The sequence below is a fragment of the Rhinoderma darwinii genome, chromosome 3 (genome assembly GCF_050947455.1).
Source record: "Rhinoderma darwinii isolate aRhiDar2 chromosome 3, aRhiDar2.hap1, whole genome shotgun sequence".
NCBI classification, from domain to species: domain Eukaryota; kingdom Metazoa; phylum Chordata; class Amphibia; order Anura; family Rhinodermatidae; genus Rhinoderma; species Rhinoderma darwinii.
In genome coordinates this window covers 151,204,963-151,225,544 of record NC_134689.1, presented here as the reverse complement: position 1 = coordinate 151,225,544, position 20,582 = coordinate 151,204,963, and the positions used below count along the sequence as shown (strand labels likewise).

The following is a 20,582-nucleotide window of genomic DNA, read 5'->3' as shown; positions in this document are numbered from 1 at the left end:
GTGCACTGGAGCCCCAAGTCTCTGTGTCCTCCCATCCCTTAAATTGTTGGCTCTGGGCAGCCAGGTAGTATATCCAGGCATTTGGCAGCGCTACCCCCCCCTCCCCCTTCGTCTTTGGGCAATTGCAATTTCTCCAATTTAATCCTTGGAACCCCTTTTTTTCCATACCAGATCCCGAAAGAGATTGTGCAATCGCCTGAACCAGTGTTTAGGTATCCATACTGGGGAGTTATGAAGAATGTATAAAACTTGAGGCATAAGGATCATCTTGCTTAGATTAGTCCTCCCCAGAGCAGAGAGCGGGAGCCTGTTCCAGGCATCCACCTTATGTTTCACCTTAAGCAGCAGTGGTGAGACATTCAAAGACATGTAGTCTTGGACCCTAGCCGTCACCTTAACCCCTAGGTACGTAAATTCAGAGACTATCGGAATCCGGAGTCCCCCTCCAGTATCTACAATATTCACCGTGTCAAGTGGCATCAGAGCAGACTTGGTCCAGTTAATATTTAATCCCGAGAACTCCCCAAACCTTGTGATCGTATCCATTACTACCTGCAGTTTATTCTCAGTGTCCGTCATATATATTAAAATATCGTCTGCATATAATGAAATTTTTTCCTCCATTTCCCCATATTGCAAGCCTCTTATGCGCTCCTCCTGTCTTATGAGGCACGCCAGTGGCTCTACCGCCAAGGCGAATAATAATGGTGACAGTGGGCACCCCTGTCGCGTACCCCGGGCCAGTGAAAATTTCTCAGACATTGCACCATTCACCCGTATGCGGGCTGTAGGGGCCACATACAACAACTGTACCCACTTCACGAAGTTAGGGCCGAATCCCATCTTTTCTATTACCCGCCATAAGTACCCCCACTCTACGCAGTCGAACGCTTTTGCGGCATCTAACGTTAGCAGCGCCCTTCCTCCTTGCTCATCCGGTGTCGCCTGAAGATTTAAAAACAGCCGCCTGAGGTTGACCGCCGTCGATTTGGAGGGCATGAACCCCGATTGGTCTTCATGCACAACACGCTGTACCACCCTGTTCAGTCGCAGCGCCAATATCTTTGCCAAAATCTTGACATCCGATGTCAACAAGGATATTGGTCTGTAAGACTCCGGTAATTGACTGTCTTTCCCCTCTTTTGGGAGAACCACTATCGTAGCCTCATATAGGGAGTCTGGTAGTTTGCCTCTGTCAAAACTATCCTGCAAAGTACTCAAATATTCTGGCGCTAGTTCCGTCCCATATTCCTTATAGATTTCCCCCGGTAACCCATCTGGACCCGGAGCTTTCTCATTTGCCATATCCCTTATCGCCTGTTCCAACTCCTCCAGTGAAATAGGGGCCTCCAAGCTTTCACGGTCCTCCCGGCCCAAGGTAGGCAAATTAATGTTTCCCAGGTACTCGTCCAATTGCTGTGTGTCGTAATGCACTTTGGATGTATATAGGTCAGTGTAAAACCGCTGAAATATGTGCAGGATTTGCCCCGTGTCTGTCTCCACCCGCCCCCCTCCCCCCTAAGGCCATGAATGTAATTATTACTCCCATGCGGCTTTGCCATCCTAGCGAGTAGTCTCCCCGCCGTTTTCCCTTCTTCATAATATTGCTGTTTAAGGAATAGTCGTTTATTATCCGCCATTGTTAGTTGGTGATTTTTTAACAACATCTGAGCCTCAACCCAATGTCTAAGTGTCTCCTCGGAGCCCTCTTCTACATGTCTCCCTTCTGTTTCTGTTACCCGATCCTCTAAACTTTCTCCCAACTGCCTAGATTTAGTTTTAATTCGTTTAATATGTTGAATGAATACTCCTCTCAACCAGGCTTTCATGGCATCCCATAACACTCCTCGCGGCACTGACTCAGTATTAAAATTTAAATATTCTTTTATCAGGTTCCGTATTTCCCCGCCATCCATTAATCTTAACCAAAACGCATTCAGCTTCCAATTCCCGGGGTTCCTGGTATGCCTTACACCCACTTCCAGCGTCACCGCCATCAGAGAGTGGTCTGACAACGCCCTCTGTAGATATTCTATTTGCGCTATGTACGGTACCGCTGAAGCTGAGCATGCTACCAAGTCTATTCGCGAAAGTGACTGAAATGTGGATGATGCACACGAGTACTGCCTCACCCCTGGATGTTTATCTCTCCAAATATCCCGCAGACCCAGTTCCTCCATTAATCTACCAAAGGTGGTCAGATCTCCTCTTTGCCCTCCTCCTCCTCTATGAAACCTATCCCACCCTTCAGCCATCACTGCATTAAAATCCCCCATCACGATTAACGGTACCTCAGGCCCCCTGGAGAGTTTCTCCGTAACTCGTTTCAGTACAGTGTTAGAATAATACTATACCTAAATGGAGGACACCAAACAGTTCCCTAGAAAGTTCATGGTTGATGGCCCATCACAATGATGTGCGGACACTATCGGGAACCGAGCCTCAGGCCCAAAATAAGCATGGCGGTAACGGTGGACCCGCTAAATATACAACAAAACCTATAACTAGGAGTCTGACACACGAAAAATGGGTTAAAAGATATGAAAGTTTATTGAATCAATTTAAAATAAACACATATATAAAATTTATAGAGATGCAAACCACAAGAAAAAATGGACAACCAGAACACGTCACACAGAACAGCACTGTGTGAACAGGCTGAATACACCTGTGTTAAGTAACAGTCATAATGGTGTTTAAACAGCCAACCATGGGTCACTGAGAGGTACTGGGAGACAAATGCATCAAAAAGTGTATACACATTGGTAATTGGTCTATACAATATGTCTAAAACAGACGAAGGCTTCCGGGCCGAAACGCGCGTCGGGGTGGACGCCAGTCACTTGCACTCTGCCATGGGTAAGAGACATGTGCATATCATGCACAGCTCATTAGGATATATCTCTATTTCCTGTTACTTGATATACTTGTTCCCTCTGGAACTGTGATGTACTACTGTTTGACATATTGTATAGACCAATTACCAATGTGTATACACTTTTTGATGCATTTGTCTCCCAGTACCTCTCAGTGACCCATGGTTGGCTGTTTAAACACCATTATGACTGTTACTTAACACAGGTGTATTCAGCCTGTTCACACAGTGCTGTTCTGTGTGACATGTGTTCTGGTTGTCCATTTTTTCTTGTGGTTTGCATCTCTATAAATTTTATATATGTGTTTATTTTAAATTGATTCAATAAACTTTCATATCTTTTAACCCATTTTTCGTGTGTCAGACTCCTAGTTACAGTGCTAGAATAAGGCGGAGGGATATACAACAACACCAGAATACACTCCCAGTGATATATAGTACAGTGCACTCCCGCATACCTCCCCTCCTCATCAGAAAAGGACGAATGGCAGACAAAGGGAAGACTCCTGTGTATCAGCAAACTCACCCCCCTGGAATAAGTCGTGTGAAATGAGTGAAACCCATGTGCGATCCACACTCTCTGCAATAAGGATACAGATTCTCTAGTCAGATGCGTTTTCTTGCAGCCCCACTATCAGGGCATTTTGCTGTTTAACCCAGTTAAAGATTGCCTGCCTTTTCCTAGCTTCCCGTATTCCCCGGACGTTCCAGGATAGACACTTAACCGATCCCATCAGGCGTCATATCTTTAAGAAATCTGTTACTCCTCCAGCCTGCTCCAGTCAAGATATTAGGCCGTGCGTTCCCTCCCTCCTCCCCTCCCCCCCCCAACAAAACCTTCCCTCCGAAAAGGGTCAGAGCGACATGTACTGTCTCTCCTATCCAGCAGAAACGCACCATAGTGCGAACTTTTGACATACCCTATTGGCATCTCTCTTTGAACCGTTTAACTTTCTCACCACTTCCAGTGAGCTGTGGCTCCCACTGCTATTCGCATGTAATAAACAATCCCACACAATCAGCAGAATTTACAGATACATTAGGTACCCAGTAACAGTCCCACAATAACATTGCCGTCAGGTGCGGCCATTCTTGTTAAAAGGATACCACCCTGCTGTGTTTCAGACAAGGGTGTTCACACACTTCGGAGAACTGCATAATAACATATAATATGCTACAGTCCCGCAAACGCCAACATGGCTCCAGACTTCACCGCCCAGGCGGGCTTTCACGCATCTTCTTCTCCAGCCAGTCTCCGCAACTGTGCCTCATTGCTGTCCAGCCATCTTGCAGCCTCTCTGGGGTTCTCAAAGAATGAAGCAGTCCCAAAAGCAACCACCCGCAATTTGGCCGGATACATCATGGAGTATGGTATGGACAAGTTCCTCAGACGTTTCTTTACATCCCAGTATTGCAGCCGCTTCTTCTGTACATCCGCGGAGAAATCCGGATAAAAGGATATTTTGGCGCCATTGATGGAGATATCCTGCCGTTCCCTTGCCTTCCTCAGTATCTTATCTCTGTCCTTGTAGTGCAACAGCTTCACTAAGACCGGTCTCGGGGGCCTACCCGGTGGTCCCGGTCTGGTAGGTACTCTATGCGCCCTTTCAACAGCATATAAAGGAGACAGCTCTTCCCGTCCAAACTGCTCCAGCAGCCATTTTTCCAATAACTCATCCGAGTTATTGCCCTCAGTTTTTTCCGGCACTCCGACCAGACGCACGTTGTTTCTGCGTAACCGATTCTCTAAATCATCCGCCTTAGCCTGCAGGGCCACCACCGCCAAGGACTGAGACTGCACATCCCGCCTGAGCTCTGGCAGAACATCTTCCACTTCAGACACTCTCCCCTCAATAACTGTGGTTCTTTCTGCCACTTTCTGTAAGTCATTACGTAACAGCAGTATATCTTCCTTCAGGCTTCCCACCTGCCCGGTCAGCACAGATAAAATTGAGGAGTTCTGCTTTACTGCAGCGAATATATCTGCAAGGGAAGGCTCCTTCACCTGGTCTCTCCTGCTATGCGTTCTGCCTCCATCCTCCTCCACACGCTTATCCCGCCGCTGACTCCCCAGCTCTTCCTCCTCCTCACTCACCGAGTCCTCTCCCAGCACGGAGTATCTGGAACCTGAGGCCATGCTGTCTGCCTTCCCACTGCCAGCCACCGGCGTCTTGCCTGCTGCAGATCCGCTCGCACGAGGGGTTCTTGCAAATCTCTCCAGCCTGTCTGCCGCTTCAGACCGCATGTGCCTGCTCCTGCATTCAGTCTCCTCGGCGCCATCTTGCCTTCTCGGCCCCGGACTCGCCGGCGGCGTTTTTTGCTTCTTAGAACGGGTTATTGCAGCTGTATTAAGCGGTACCGACTCCTCCAGCCTCCCAGCCTCCAGATCGGTGAATATTACCGGGTAATTCAGGGATAAACAGTACTTTCAGGATGAATACAGCAGGAGCTCCAGCCACACACGTCCTCTTACATCTGCTGCTAGGCCACGCCCCCCATCTGCCTTAATTTTTAATAAATTTCTAATCAAAACTAGTGCAGACAAATTGTTGAAAAAGTCTAAGAGAACCAGTCGGACTACTGCTTTCATTTTCTAACCTGTACTAGGAAAATCCAAGCTGGAATATTATTCATTGCTGTGTATTTGATGTTGTAGATGGGTATAATAAAACTGGATTGTTTCTCCTACTGTACTATTCTTTGTGTCTTAATCATGTACAAATCTGAAATGTGTAGAAGATACAAGTTTAATATCATCTTTTTATTTGCAGACTCTCCTAGAATCCGTCACAGTCGGTATTGCAGGTAAGTTTTTTTTTTTTTTTTTTTTTTTTTCCTCTTCATATCATTGGTAGTGGCCTTACGTTACTCGTTTTTATTAGGCCTTTAATAATTTTTGTCCTGTTTTACCCGTAGTGACGTTCTATGATGTGGCTGTAGTTCTTCAGGCTTTTATTCTGACGACTGCTGTCTTCCTTGGTCTCACCGCGTACACATTCCAGTCAAAGAGAGACTTTAGCAAGCTTGGAGCTGGGTATGTTTGTCTTCTGAAATACCAAAATAATGTGTGTAAACATTGTTATCCCAAAAAATCTAAAGAGCCCCATGAGAGCATGTTTTAGGACTTTGTATGTACAGAAACCTAGTGTTGTGGTTTAGATTGGAAGTTGCATTATGTTGAAAACTATATATATATTTTCTTTTTTTCCCGCCTGCAGTACATACGGTAGTTACATAGTTAGTACAGACGAAAAAAGACAAATTTCCATCAAGTTCAAATGTTTACATTTGACAGATTCTGTTATTTTGCTTAGTAATAATGATCTGTCCACATATGCTTTATGTACTTTATACATTATATCACTGATAATCTACATTATTAGGATGGAATTACTGGCAATGCAGGATTGGGATTAAATAGTCCCAATGCCAGATTGGGAGGAAATTACCTCATAGGAGGGCTCTACTGGCCGGTGTCGGCATAATGTCATTGCCAATCATCTCCCGCATGGTCATTCGTGCCGTTCTGTCATTCTCAACAGCTTTTTCAATGGCAACATGCCAATCTGCGTCTGTGCCACGTATCCTTCTCCCCAACCATTCTCACCAAGTTCTTTTTACCAAAGGGAAAAATACACTGCACTACATAAGTATTAGGCCTCATTTACACGAGCGTGTGCGTTTTGCGCACGCAAAAAAACGCTGCGTTTTGCGTGCGCAAAAGGCAATTGACAGCTCCGTGTGTCATCCGTGTATGATGCGCGGCTGCGTGATTTTCGCGCAGCCGCCATCATAGAGATGAGGTAGTCGACGCCCGTCACTGTCCAAGGTGCTGAAAGAGCTAACTGATCGGCAGTAACTCTTTCAGCACCCTCGACAGTGAATGCCGATCACAATCTACACCAACCTGTGAATAAAAAAAGACGTTCACACTTACCATGAACTGCCTGCTTCCTCCAGTCCGGTCTCCCGGCCGTTGCCTTGGTGACGCGTCCCTCTCTTGTCATCCGGCCCCACCTCCCAGGATGACGCGGCAGGGCATGAGACCGCTGCAGCCTGTGATTGGCTGCAGCCTGTGCTTGGCCTGTGATTGGCTGCAGCTGTCACTTGGCCTGAATTGTCATCCCGGGAGGTCGGACTGGAGGAAGAAGCCGGGAGTTATCGGTAAGTCAGAACTTCTTTTTTTTTATACACGTATATGTATATTGTGATCGAAAGTCACTGTCCATGGTGCTGAAACAGTTTAAGTCTTTCAGCACCGTGGGCAGTGACTGTCTCCTGACGTCGCGTACCCGAACATTTTTTGCCGGGTTCGGTTAAAACGAGTTCGGCCGAACCCGGTGAAGTTCGGTGCGCTCATCTCTAATTTGACACTCCGTTTGGATGTTTGTAACCAGAAAAGCACGTGGTGCTTTTCTGTTTACATTCATCCTTTTGACAGCTCTTGCGTGATTTTCGCGCATGCAACGCAGGACCGTCAGTGTGGCATGCGTTGTTTTCACGCACCCATTGAAGTCAATGGGTGCGTGTTGCGTGAAAAACGCAAGAATATAGAACATGTCGTGAGTTTTACGCAACGCACTCACGCTGCGCAAAATTCACGCATCGTCTAAACAGCCCCATAGACTATTATAGGTGCGTACGACACGCGTGAAAAGCACGCGCGTCGCACGCGCGTATAATACGCTCGTGTAAATGAGGCCTTACAGTGTATTGCACCAGCGACCTAATGATTGCTTGTTCAAGTCTCCTAGGGGAACTAAAAAAAATAATTTCAAACTAGTTTTTTTGTAATATAGAAAAAAATATATAAAAAGTTGAAATAACTTCCTTTTTCCCTCTTCTTCTTTTTTTTTTTTTTTTTTTTTTTTTTTTTTTTTTTTCTTCCCCTCAAATGTACAAATGAAGAAAAAAAAATTACATCATTGGTATTGCCGTGTCCATAAAAGTCTGAACTATAACAATATAAGGCCCACTGCACACGCAGATTTTTTTGCCGAAATTTACCATATGTGACTGAAAATCAATTCCATTTATCTGTATGGGGATGCTTCTCAAGCAAGCTACCAATGTGTGCAGGGCATCTAACATTATTTATTCCACAAGGTGAACGCAGTATTTGACAAAATAAATTGTTTTCATTTTTTATTTTATTTTTTTAACACCTTAGCGACCGCCCACCCTCTTTTGACGGCAGGCTGTGCAGGTACTTAGTCTACGGCGACGTCTTTTGGCGTCGCTGTAGAAGAGGCTGATCAGCGCTCATGCTCTAAGCAGGAGCTGTAACTTACAGCTCATTATCTTAGAGAAGCCTCCTGAACACAGCTGGGTTCGGAAAACATTCCAACCCCAGCTGTTTAACTCTTTGATCGCCACGGTCTGTGACTGCGGCATGATCAAAGGGAACTCCCCTCTTTGGTCTGGTCATCGGAAACCAGGTGACGTGATCAAAGACCAGGGTGTCCCTTTGCAGTCAGCCCATGGCACCTAGAAAGGACCCCAGGGCTGTCTGTTCAGTTTGCCTGTTGTTAGGGCACACTATGTGCTGCCTTAACAGAAGCCTGTGTCAAAGTGAAACAGTATAATGTATTAGCATACAGGAGTATGCTAATACATTATAAGTAAAAAAGAAAGTTGTAAGTAAAGTTATCCCTTAATGGGATTAAAAAAAAAAAAAAGTAAAAAATTTCCCCAAAAAAGTGTCATTATTTTGCATAAAATATATTTTATTGCCCCTACATTACATAAAAACAAAATACATACACATATTAGGTATCTGCATGACCTTAATAACCTGAATAATTAATTTGACGGGTTTCCTATATTCACGCCCTAAAAATAAAAAATGTTCTACCCCCAAAATTCAAAAAAAATATACTATTTCTCCCGCATAAAACAAGGCCTCATACAGCCACGTCAATGAAAAAAACAAAAAAGTTATGGCTGCTGAAATGCAGAGGCAAAAACAGAAAAATGTAGCTGGTCATTAAAGGGATTATCCACCTTCTGACAACTGATTACCTATCTACTGGATAGGTCATCGGTTCAGGTCCGACACCTGCATCCCTGCACCGATAAGCAACTCCAGTGGCCTGCGGGCACCGGATGTCATGGTACATAATGCTATGTACGGAGCCCGGAAGCAGTTGGCTCTGTACATAGCATAGTGGCCGTGCTGCACAACTGCAGGTCCGCTCCTATTCACTTGAAAAGGAGCAGAGCTGTGGCTCGGCCGCTCCGGCCACAGAATAGCGAAGTGCTTCTGGCATGTATGTCCCATGCATGGAGGCACCGGGCCAGATGATCTGTTCGGGGTCCGGGTGTCGGACCCCCACAGATCATGTACTGATGACCTAACCGGTGGATAGGTCATCAGTTGTCAGAAGGTGGGAAACCCCTTTTAAATATGTCTATAAAAGGTCTATATATGTGAACAGAGCCTTAGCATGGACATCAGAGGTCGGGGGGAGGTTTAGTTATTTTTGGCAGGAACAGAGAGCAGCATGCTACACTACTGGACAATATGGAAATGTTTAAAATAAAAAATTAAGGAATTGTTCTGTTTTTTCATTTCAGCCCACAAAATAATTTTTTCAAAGTCTCCCAGTACATTATATGCTACATTAAACGGTCCCATTAACAACTACTAAGGCTGGATTCACACGAGCGTGTGCGTTTTGCGCACGCAAAAAACGCAGCATTATGCGTGCGCAAAAGGCACTTAACAGCTCTGTGTGTCATGATCATATGGTGTGCGGCTGACACTCTGTATGTTTGTAAACAGAAAAGCACGTGGTGCTTTTCTGTTTTCATTCATACTTTTCTCTGCTGTTGCGCGAATCACGCGCGTCCCACGGAAGTGCTTCCGTGTGCCATGCGTGGTTTTCACCCACCCATTGACTTCAATGGGTGCGTGATGCGCGAAATACGCACAAAGAACGGACATGTCGTGAGTTTACGCAGCAGACTCGGGATTCGCATGAAAGTGATTTGCGTCCGTGCAGCCCGCGTGGTTTTCACACGGGTCGCACGGACCTATGCGAGTCTATGGGGCCGTGCAGACTGTCCGTGAGTTTTGCGCAGCGTGAGTCCGCTGCGTAAAACTCACGACATGTTCTATATTTCGGCGTTTTTCGCGCATCACGCACCCATTGAAGTCAATGGGTGCGTGAAAATCACGCGCACCACACGGAAGCACTTCCGTGGGACGCACGTGATTCGCGCAACAGCAGTAAAAGAATGAATGTAAACAGAAAAGCACCACGTGCTTTTCTGTTTACAAACCTCCAAACGGAGTGTCATAATGATGGCGGCTGCGCGAAAAACACGCAGCCGCGCATCATACGGGGCTGACACACGGAGCTGTCAAGTGCCTTTTGCGCGCGCAAAACGCAGCTTTTTTTGCGCGCACAAAACGCTCACGTTCGTGTGAATCCGACCTCACGCTGCGCAAAAATCACTGACTGTCTGCACGGCCACATAGAGTAAAATAGGTTCGTGCGAGGCGCGTGAAAATCACGCGCGTTGCCCGGACGTATTTTTCGTTCGTCTGAATAAGCCCTAATTGTCATGGAAAAAAAAAAAAGCCCTTATGGCTTTTGGAAGGCGGTGAGAAAAAAAAACTTAAATGGGAAAACGACTGCAGTATAGACAGTAAGGCTGGGTTCACACGACCTATTTTCAGGCGTAAACGAGGCGTATTATGCCTCGTTTTACGCCTGAAAATAGGGCTACAATACGTCGGCAAACATCTGCCCATTCATTTGAATGGGCTTGCCGACGTACTGTGCAAACGACCTGTAATTTACGCGTCGTCGTTTGACAGCTGTCAAACGACGCGTAAATTGACTGCCTCAGCAAAGAAGTGCAGGACACTTCTTTGCAACGTAATTTGAGCCGTTCTTCATTGAACTCAATGAAGAGCAGCTCAAGATTTACGAGCGTCACAGACGCCTCGCATAATACGAGGAGGAGCATTTACGTGTGAAACGAGGCAGCTGTTTTCTCCTGAAAACAGTCTGTCTTTTCACACGTAAAATCCAGCTATCGTGTGCACATACCCTAAACCTTCGCAACCAAGTTTTTTCCTATTGTCCAAATGCATCTAAAATGAAAAGTAAACCAACTTTGCAGTAGTTCATTTAAAAAGTCTTGTTTTGTTATACAACCAAACCCTGGGTAGTCTGATTCTGCAGTCATCGCCTTCCATCGGTCGTCTGCTTCTTGCCAAGATAAATTTAGTAAGTTAGCAAGTATGACTGCAGGGTCAGACTACAGAGGGTTTATTTGTTGTCTGTTACCATGAAGACACGGACTGCATAGGGGCTTTAGAAACCAAACAATAGAACATTTCTAATGACTACTTGTTGCACTAATTGGACTAACTGTCAGCATTAATTGGACAGTCTCCTACTGTAGAGGCAGGCCCCCAACTAGTAACACCCAGTTGTCAATTTAATAATAAACTTCCAGAAGGAATAATAGCGAAACGTTATAGCGCAGAATTTTAAGAAAAGATGCTTCAGAATTGTTCTATTATGGGGGAATACAATTATTTCCGTAAACAAGACAGGCCACATTCGCATTATGTTTTTGCGCTAAGCTTAGGGCTTATTTAGACGAACGTGATATACGTCCATGCAACGCGCGTGATTTTCACGCGCCTCGCACGGACCTATGTTAGTCTATGGGGCCGTTCAGACTGTCAGTGATTTTCACGCAGCGTGTGTCCGCTGCGTAAAACTCACGACATGTCATATATTTGTGTGTTCGCGCACCCATTGAAGTCAATGGGTGCGTGAAAATCACGCGCAGTACACAGAAGCACTTTCGTGTGACGCGTGTAATTCGCGCAACAGCAGTTAAAAGTATGAATGAAAACAGAAAAGCACCACGTGCTTTTCTGTTTACAAACATACAAACAGAGTGTCATAATGATGGTGGCCATGCGATAATCACGCAGCCACGCATCATACGCGGCTGACACACGGAGCTGTTAAGTACCTTTTGCGCGCGCAAAACGCACACGCTCTTGTAAATCCGGCCTTAGTGTGTACATTGGGAAAGCTCCCGACGTACTTGCTAATCCTGTTCAGAGTGCTCCACTTGCCTGATGGAGGGTGGAAGGGTGTAGTTTAGGCCTTTGTTAAGCTGGCATATGTTGCTATCCTTTTTTTTTTTTTTTTTTTTTTTACTAAACTATTCCATGCAATAGGATTCTGAAAAAAACGTAACGTGGCTGACCGATTCGGCTTACAGCTGCATTATGCAACTTTTATGTCTAGTGGATACATAAAAGCTGCAGCTTTAAAACAAAGTAAAAATGTTTAATAAACTATTAGAAAAATTATTAATATTTAGAAACATGCATACATTAAATAAAAAAAACTTAATCCAAGGTTATCATAGACTTTTAAGCAGATTAACATCAAATATGCCCACTTTGTGACTTGTTAGCGGCACAATCCCACAAGAAACGGGAGGCATGTAAACGTAGGCCAAAAACGTGGTGAATGGGGCCTAATTGTTTTATCTGTACAGCGCTAACATCATTTACAATTGTGTAGAGCTGTGCAGTAGAATTTGGTCTTTATACAACTAATCAGAATTCATGGAATTTATTGTTGCAGGCTTTTTGCTGGTTTGTGGATCTTGATCATTGCTGGATTTCTAAGGGTAAGTAAAGTAATAAAATAGTAGAATAAAAATTGTGTACATCTGTCCATGTGCCCTCAATCCTTCATTGCATTAATGTGTTAAACTAGACTGTCTGGCAGTGGTTCCATACTTTGGAAATCTTCAGCAAGTTGTGATTGCCAGTATATGATTGTTTGCTTTCCCTTTGACACCAGTAATAAGCACAAGATTTGACTTGCCCACAGAGTGCCATAACTGGGCCCCCAATATCTAATAGACCGCAAGCCATCTAAAGCGGATAGTGGCTCACAACTGAGGTTTACTACTATTCTGGTGGGCCCAAGGTACCCCAGCTTGATAGCAAGTAAAACGAATTCTAGGAACTAATGGAGTTGTTCCTTTCCATTAGTCCAGGGTCATGCACATCGGCATGTGGGAAGAGTGGTGTAAATGTTTTCCTTTTTTTTTTTTTTTTTTTTTTTTTTTTTTTAAATGCCTATATCTCTCTTCCCTGTTGGATCTAATGCTGATTTGCAGACCTGTCACTCCCGGGGGCCTAGGAAATGTTAGTGTTTTTTATGGTGTCCTCACAGAGAGCTGCTTTTGATTTTTCTACTTCTGATCTATAGGAACACTGTGGTCAGATGTGGTTTTCTTCTCATGGAATAACAAATCGAAAGCATTGTAGTGTCAATGAGCGAGCTGTATCAAAACTGGCGCAAAGGAAAAGTGTAATAGTTGCCCATGGCAACCACTCGGGTTCCTGCTTTTATTTTCCAAAGGGCTTCTAAAATATGAGGCCTTGTATCTGATTGGTTGCTTGGGGCAACTATTCCACTTTTCCTTTGCACAAATTTTTTTTTATACATCCCATAATGAGCCAAAAAGCTGGTTCTTATCGTTTTGTTAGTCAGGGAAAGCAGCTCTCCCAGTGGCAGAGGAGTGCAGAAGTCGCAGTCTTAACCGGGCCCTGGTGTCTGAGGAAGGCTAAAATCCCCTCTGCCACACAAGACACCAGCATTTCAAATGGCACACAGTAGGTGGGGGCCCTGTTACGTATTTGGCATTGGAGCCTCTGAGCTTTCCAATGTGGGGGCCCCACCAAACAACTCGTCATATTTCAGCTTCCAGGCGTCGTGTGATTTTTTTTTTTTTTTTTTTTTTTTTTTTTTTTTTTAAGTTGGGTTGAAAAGGGATATTCGGGTTTAACTGTGTTCACGCTGGAATTGTCACATTTTGAGTAGTTAGACCAAGTTCACATCTGCCTCTGAGGCCTCATGCACACGACCGTAAAAACACCCGTTATTGCGGGTCGTTATTACGACCCGCAATAACGGGCTCATAGGCTTCTGTTAGCCACGGGTACCTTCCCGTTTGCTCACGGGAAGGTACCCGTGCCGTTAAAAAAGATAGAACATGCCCTATTTCATGCCGTAATAACGGCACGGGCATCCCATAGAAGTCTATGGGGCTCCCGTAATCATGGGTGGCTGCGTGTGTTCACCCGTGATTACGGGAGCGTTGCGAGGTGAGGCGAGGTCAGGGGACTACCCGGTCTGCAGGCCACAGCCCAGTGGCGTAACTACCGCCGGGACTACAATGAAAACTATGGCAGAGCGGGGAGGTATCTCCCCGCTCTGCCATAAACAAGACATGTATCCCCTATCCTGTAAAAAATAAAAATAAAAGACGTTCATACTTACCGACAACTTCCTGCTTCCTCCAGTCCGGTCTCCCGCCCGTTGCCTTGGTGACGCGTCCCTCTCGACATCCGGGCCGACGTCCTGGATGACGTTTCAGGCCATGTGACCGCTGCAGCCAATCACAGGTCAATCACAGGCTGCAGCGGTCACATGGACTGCCGCGTCATCCAGGGATGTCGGGCTGGATGTGAAGAGAGGGACGCGTCACCAAGACAACGGCCGGGTAAGTATGAATTTCTTTAACTTTTATTACAGAAAAGGCTGTCCCTTCTCTCTATCCTGCACTGATAGAGAGAAGGGGCTGCCGATTAGTGCAGTGCTATTTTGCTGCCAAAAACGTGCTCGTAAATACGGGTGGAATACGTGTGACACCGGACCCATATTTACGAGCACGGGTTCGTAAATACTGGTGCAAAACGGGTGGAATACGTGTGACACCGGACCCGTATTTACGCCAGTATTTACGGGTGTGAAAAAATACGGTCGTGTGCATGAGGCCTGAGGGTCAGAAATAAAGAGGGATCCAAGATCGGTATTCTCTTAAATATGCACAATATCACCTTTACACCAATATGTGGTATTTAGAAGTGAAGCCCTTTATGCAAGTGTGAATACAGCTGGTATTTGTGCATGCTGACTGTATACAAAGGTGTGTTTTTTTTTGGGGGGTTTTTTCCAAAGCAAAAATCCTTTGAATAAAAACAGCAAATGTTTGAATTTTCTCTCCACAGCTTTTCTTTTATAGTGAGACGATTGAACTAGTCATGGCTGCTGGTGGGGCCTTGCTCTTCTGCGGGTTCATCATCTATGATACACATCTGCTGATGCATAAACTGTCTCCAGAGGAGCACATCTTGGCTGCAATCAACCTCTATCTTGATATTATCAATCTCTTCTTACATCTGCTTCGCCTGCTACAGGCTCTTAACAAGAAATAAGCCACAGTATTCTTGGGTGATAAATGGCCCTCTGCGGAGTGTCACTTGTACCAGTGTCATTATTTTGCACAACACTTCTATTATTATTATGTTCTGTAATAGGTTTACTTATCTGAAATGTAAGGAAAATGTATTCTATTCATAAAGACGATCTAAACCCGTGCAGAAACCTCTTTCATGATCATCACTTTTTCTTAAGGCTAAACATTAATGGGAATGAAAATGTTCTAAATGTCCTTAGAAACAAATTATTTAGTTGCATGTATACAATTCTACTATATGAACTACTGTTTTGCTTTCCTACTTTGTTGATCACTTTTTATTTGATTTTTATTGAAGCAAAGATCCTTGATTCTATAAAATGATAATATATATTTTTCCAGGACCTTGTATGTATGTCATTTAAAGGAATTCTATAATTAATTTGTTCTTGACTTTATTTATTAAAATAAGAGGAGGGGGTCTGTTTTTTTTTTTTTTTCTTTTTGTTATTTCATTTCTATTTTTAACAACGTGGATGGTGCCATAATAAATACAGATACATTGTTATTGGGTAACGCTTGGATAACACAACAATCCCCTTGTATGAAAATAAAGTGTTCTATACAGAAATATTTGTGCTTGTCTTGATGTATAAAATGTTTTTAAAAAAAATGTAGTGTGTGTGTGGGGGGCATAGTAAATAGTAGAACACTAGCCAAATAACCATGACTTGCTACTTAAACATTGGTTCCCTTGGTTTGAAAAGTTGTTTTTTAAGCCGATGGACTGATTTTAACCCCTTAACGACCGGCATAGTGTTTTTGCGTCGGCCGTTCAGGGTAGTTCTTCTGAAGCGCCGCCTTTTCACGTCGGCACTTCAGAAGAACTTTCCCCGCATTGTGCAGGGATCTCCTGAAGCCTGGGCTGTTGCTAACAGCCTCGGGCTTCAGGGCAACGATTGGAGACCACTAGCAGCGTTCTCCGATCATATTTAACCCCTCAGATGAGGCACTCAATAGCAAGCGCCGCATCTGAGTGATTTTAGAGGGAGGGAGCTCCCTGTCTCATCCCACTGGCATCCCCGCGTGTATCGCGGGGTGCCGATGGGTTCTATGGCAGCCTGGGGGCTAACAAAGGCCCCCAGGTCGGCCTTTAGTAATTGCCTGTTCGGCTATGCCAGAGGCATGACCTAACAGGTGCCTGTCAGTTTTCCACTGACTGGCAATAATACACTGCAATACCGAAGTATTGCAGTGTATTATAATAGCGATCAAAAGTTTGCACAGTAAAGTCCCCCAGTGGGACAAAAATTAAGAAAAAAAAAAAAAGTTGAATAAAGTTTGAAATAAATAAATAAATGTCCCAAGTAAAAAAGAAAAAAAAACCCCACTTTTTCCCTTTACAAAATACTTTATACTCATATTTGGTATTGCCGCGTCTGTAACGAACCCAACTATAAAACGATTACATTATTTAACCCGCACGGTGAATGGCGTAAAACTATTTAAAAACAACGCCAGAATTGCTGTTTTCTCTTCATCCTGCCTTCAAAAGAATTTCATAAAAAGTGATCAAACCATCGCATCTAGCCCAAAATGGTACGAATAAAAACTACAAGTTGTCCCGCAAAAAAAAGCCCTCATACAGCTGCATCGGTCAAAAAATAAAAAAGTTATGGCTCTTGAAATATTGCGACACAAAAGCAAATAATTTTGAAAAAAATTTGTTTTTTTAGCGTGTAGAAGTAGGAAAACCTAAAAAAATCCATATCAATTTGGTATCGCCGCAATCGTAACGACCCGCTGAATAAAGTTATTGTTATTTATACCACACAGTAAACGGCGTAAAATTAAGACGCAAAAAATGGCAAAATTTCAGTTTTTCCTGTACCCCACTATAAAAGTTATTAAAAAGTTAATCTATAAATTATATGTACCCCAAAATGGTGCTATTATAAAAATACAACTTGACCCGCTAAAAAAAAATCCTTATACAGCTATGTCGACACAAAAATAAAGTTTTCTAGATCTTTAACCCCTTCCCGCTCCTGGACGTACTATTAGGTCATGGCAGCTATATCGTTCGCGTTCCATGACCTAATAGTACGTCTCGGGAGTAACGGCCGTTTCGGCCGTCCTCCCGACACATACAGGAGCTGTGACAGCTGCTGTCTCGTACAGCAGCTGTCACAGCTCCTACAGCGGGGACCGATCGCTGTGTCCCCGCTGATTAACCCCTTAAAAGCCGCGTTCTATAGAGATCGCGGCTTTTTAGGGGTTAAGCTGCCATCGCCGGCCTGCTACACAATGGCGGCCGGCGATGGTGACTATGGCAACCGGACACCAAACAATGGCGTCCGGCTATGCCATAGACGGAAGCCTAGGACCCACTATGCTTGCTGTCAGTGAGTAGCTGACAGTTCTAATACACTGCACTACGCATGTAGTGCAGTGTATTAGAATAGCGATCAGGGCCTCCTGCCCTCAAGTCCCCTAGTGGGACAAAGTAATACAGTAAAAAAAAAAGTTAAAAAAAGATGTGTGAAAATAAGAGTATTAAAAGTAAAAATCCCCCTTTTTTACCTTATCAGTCCTTTATTATTAATAAAAATATATAAACAAATAAACTATACATAATTGGTATCGCCGCGTCCGTAACGGCCGGAACTACAAAATGATTTTGTTATTTATCCCGCACGGTGAACGCCGTAAAAGAAAATAATAATAAACCGTACCACAATCAAAATTGTTTGGTCACTTCACTTCCAAAAAAATGGAATAAAAAGAGATCAAAAAGTCGCATGTACCGAAAAATGGTACTGATCGAAACTACAGTTCGTTCCGCAAAAAATAAGTCCTCGCACGGCTTTATTGATTGAAAAATAAAAACATTATGGCTCTTAGAATAAGGTAACACAAAAAGTGAATGATTTTTTACAAAACTTATTTTATTGTGCAAACGCCATAAGACATAAAAGAAAACTATAAACATAGGGTATCGCTATAATCGTATCGCCCCGCAGAATAAAGTGAATATGTCATTTATAACGCACGGTGAACGCTGTAAAAAAAAATAGAATAAAAAAACAATCGTAGAATTGCTGTTTTTTTAGTCACCACGCCACCTAACAATAGAATAAAAACTGATCAAAAAGCCGCATGCACCCCAAGAAAACTGCAATGGATTCCTCAAGAGGTCTAGTTTCCAAATTGGGGTCACTTTTGGGGGGTTTCCAATGTTTTGGCACCACAAGACCTCTTCAAACCGGACATGGTGCCTAATAAAAAAGGCCTCAAAATCCAGTAGGTGCTCCTTTGCTTCGGAGGCCGGTGCTTCATTCCATTACCGCACTAGGGCCACATGTGGGATATTTCTCAAAACTGCAGAATCTGGGCAATAAGTATTAAGTTGCGTTTCTCTGATAAAACCTTTTGTGTTATAAAAAAAATGGTATAAAGAGGATTTTCTGACAAAAAAAAAATGTACATTTCACCTCTACTTTGCTCTAAATTTCCGTGCAACACCTAAAGGGTTCATAAACTTTCTAAATGCTGTTGTGAATACTTTGAGGGGTCTAGTTTCTAAAATGGGGTGTTTGATAGGGGTTTCTAATATATGGGCCCCTCAAAGCAACTTCAGAACTGAACTGGTACCTAAAAAAATAAATAAATGAGGCAATACTTCGCTTCTTACATTATATTGATAATGAGCCGTGCCCACCCCGAGATGACCCCAGTTTTGACCGTTTGTATAAACGGAGACCCCTATTAGACCGGTTCAGTGCCCGGTTTTCCCAAGCATACACCCCCGAGAAGTGTATTTCTATTGAGGAGTTCCTGGTACATTTTAAAGGGAGGGTTCAATTCCGCGAGTACCTGCCGGGTAAGAGGGCAAGGTATGGCGTGAAGATGTATAAGCTGTGCAAGAGTGCATCAGGGTATACCTACAGGTTTAGGGTATATGAAGGAAAGGCCACCCCCAAACCAGACTGCATCCTGGACTACAATAGGTACATGGGAGGGATGGACTTGTCAGATCAAGTCCTGAAGCCCTACAGAGCCATGCGGTGAGGTATAAGAAGCTGGACGTGCACATCATACAGATGGCATTGTACAAGGTGTACGTGCTACGTCGATGTACAGGCCAGACGGGAACTTTCCTGGAATTTCAAGAGGTGATTATCAAGAACCTAATCTTTAGGGACCAAGAAGGGGGGGGCACCCAGTACTTCTGGAAGCGAGGCCACACGCATCATACCACGTCGGCAACACTTTCCAGGAGAAGTTCCCAAAAATGGCAAGAAGGGAAAAAGTCAAAAGAGGTGCAAAGTCTGCTATAAGAGGGCGATAAGGGATGACACAATATATCAATGTGACACGTGTCCCGAATAACCAGAGCTCTGTATGAAAGTGTTTTAAGATGTATCATACAGTCCTTGATTTTTAATCTACCCCAGTTTTACTTACCCTGATGCACTCCGCACAGCTTATCCCCCCTCTGAGCCCTGCTGTGTGCCCAGGCAGCTGATAACAGCCACATGTAGGGTATTGCCGTACCCAGGAGAACCCACATTACAGTTTATGGGGTGTAGGTCTGCGGTCAAAATGCTCACTACACCTCTAGATGAATGCCTTAAGGGTGTAGTTTTTAAAACGGGGTCACTTCTTGCGGGTTTCAACTGTACTCGTACCTCAGGGGCTTCTGCATACATGACTTCGCACTAGAAAATCCCCAGTAGGCCAAATGGTGGTCCTTTCCTTCTGAGCCCTCCCATGGGCCCAAACGGCAGTTTATCACCACAAATGGGGTATTGCGGCACTCAGAACACATTGCGCAACAGAATGGGGTATTTTGTTTCTTGTGAAAATAAGAAATTTTCAGCCAAAACTACATATTATTTGAAAAAATAATTTTGTTTTCATTCCCAGCCCAATTCAAATAAGTTCTGTGAAAAAACTATGGGGTCAAAATGGTCACAACACCCATAAATGAATTCCTTGAGGGGTGTAATTTCCAAAATGGGGTCATTTGTGGTTGGTTTCTATTGGTTTGATACCTCTGGGGCTCTGCAAATGCGACATGGCACCCGAAAACCAATCCAGCAAAATCTGGACTCCAAAGAACAAATAGCGCTCCTTTCCTTCTGAACCCTCCCATGGGCCCAAACGGCAGTTTATCACCACAAATGGGGTATTGCCGCACTCAGGACAAATTGGGCAACAAAATTGAGTATTTTATTTCTTGTGAAAATAAGAATTTTTGAGCTAAAATGACATATTATTGGAAAAAATATATTTTTTTTTTAATTCCCAGCCCAATTCAAATAAGTTCTGTGAAGAAACTATGGGGTCTAAATGGTCACATTACCCATAAATGAATTCCTTGAGGGGTTTACAAAATGGGGTCACTTCTGGCGGGTTTCCATTGCTTTGATACCTCTGGGGCTCT

The 20,582-nt window shown here is 44.0% G+C and overlaps 2 protein-coding genes across 3 annotated transcripts in view; one reads left to right on the top strand and one right to left on the bottom strand.

Annotated features, from left to right (window-relative positions):
• The window catches only part of TMBIM4 (transmembrane BAX inhibitor motif containing 4), a 31,334-nt gene extending 15,570 nt beyond the window's left edge, over window positions 1-15,764 (top strand). The window contains exons 4-7 of the mRNA XM_075856884.1: window positions 5,647-5,680; window positions 5,792-5,909; window positions 12,505-12,550; window positions 14,946-15,764. Coding sequence (XP_075712999.1) covers window positions 5,647-5,680; window positions 5,792-5,909; window positions 12,505-12,550; window positions 14,946-15,152 — 405 coding nt within the window. The 3' untranslated portion in view covers window positions 15,153-15,764. The remainder of the gene's footprint in view (window positions 1-5,646; window positions 5,681-5,791; window positions 5,910-12,504; window positions 12,551-14,945) is intronic.
• LOC142749187 (uncharacterized) overlaps window positions 3,724-20,582 on the bottom strand; it is a 37,826-nt gene continuing 20,967 nt past the window's right edge. For both annotated transcript variants that reach the window (XM_075856883.1, XM_075856882.1), the window contains exon 2: window positions 3,724-5,922. In XM_075856883.1, the coding sequence (XP_075712998.1) occupies window positions 4,104-5,120 (1,017 nt within the window). In that variant the 5' untranslated portion in view covers window positions 5,121-5,922 and the 3' untranslated portion in view covers window positions 3,724-4,103. The remainder of the gene's footprint in view (window positions 5,923-20,582) is intronic.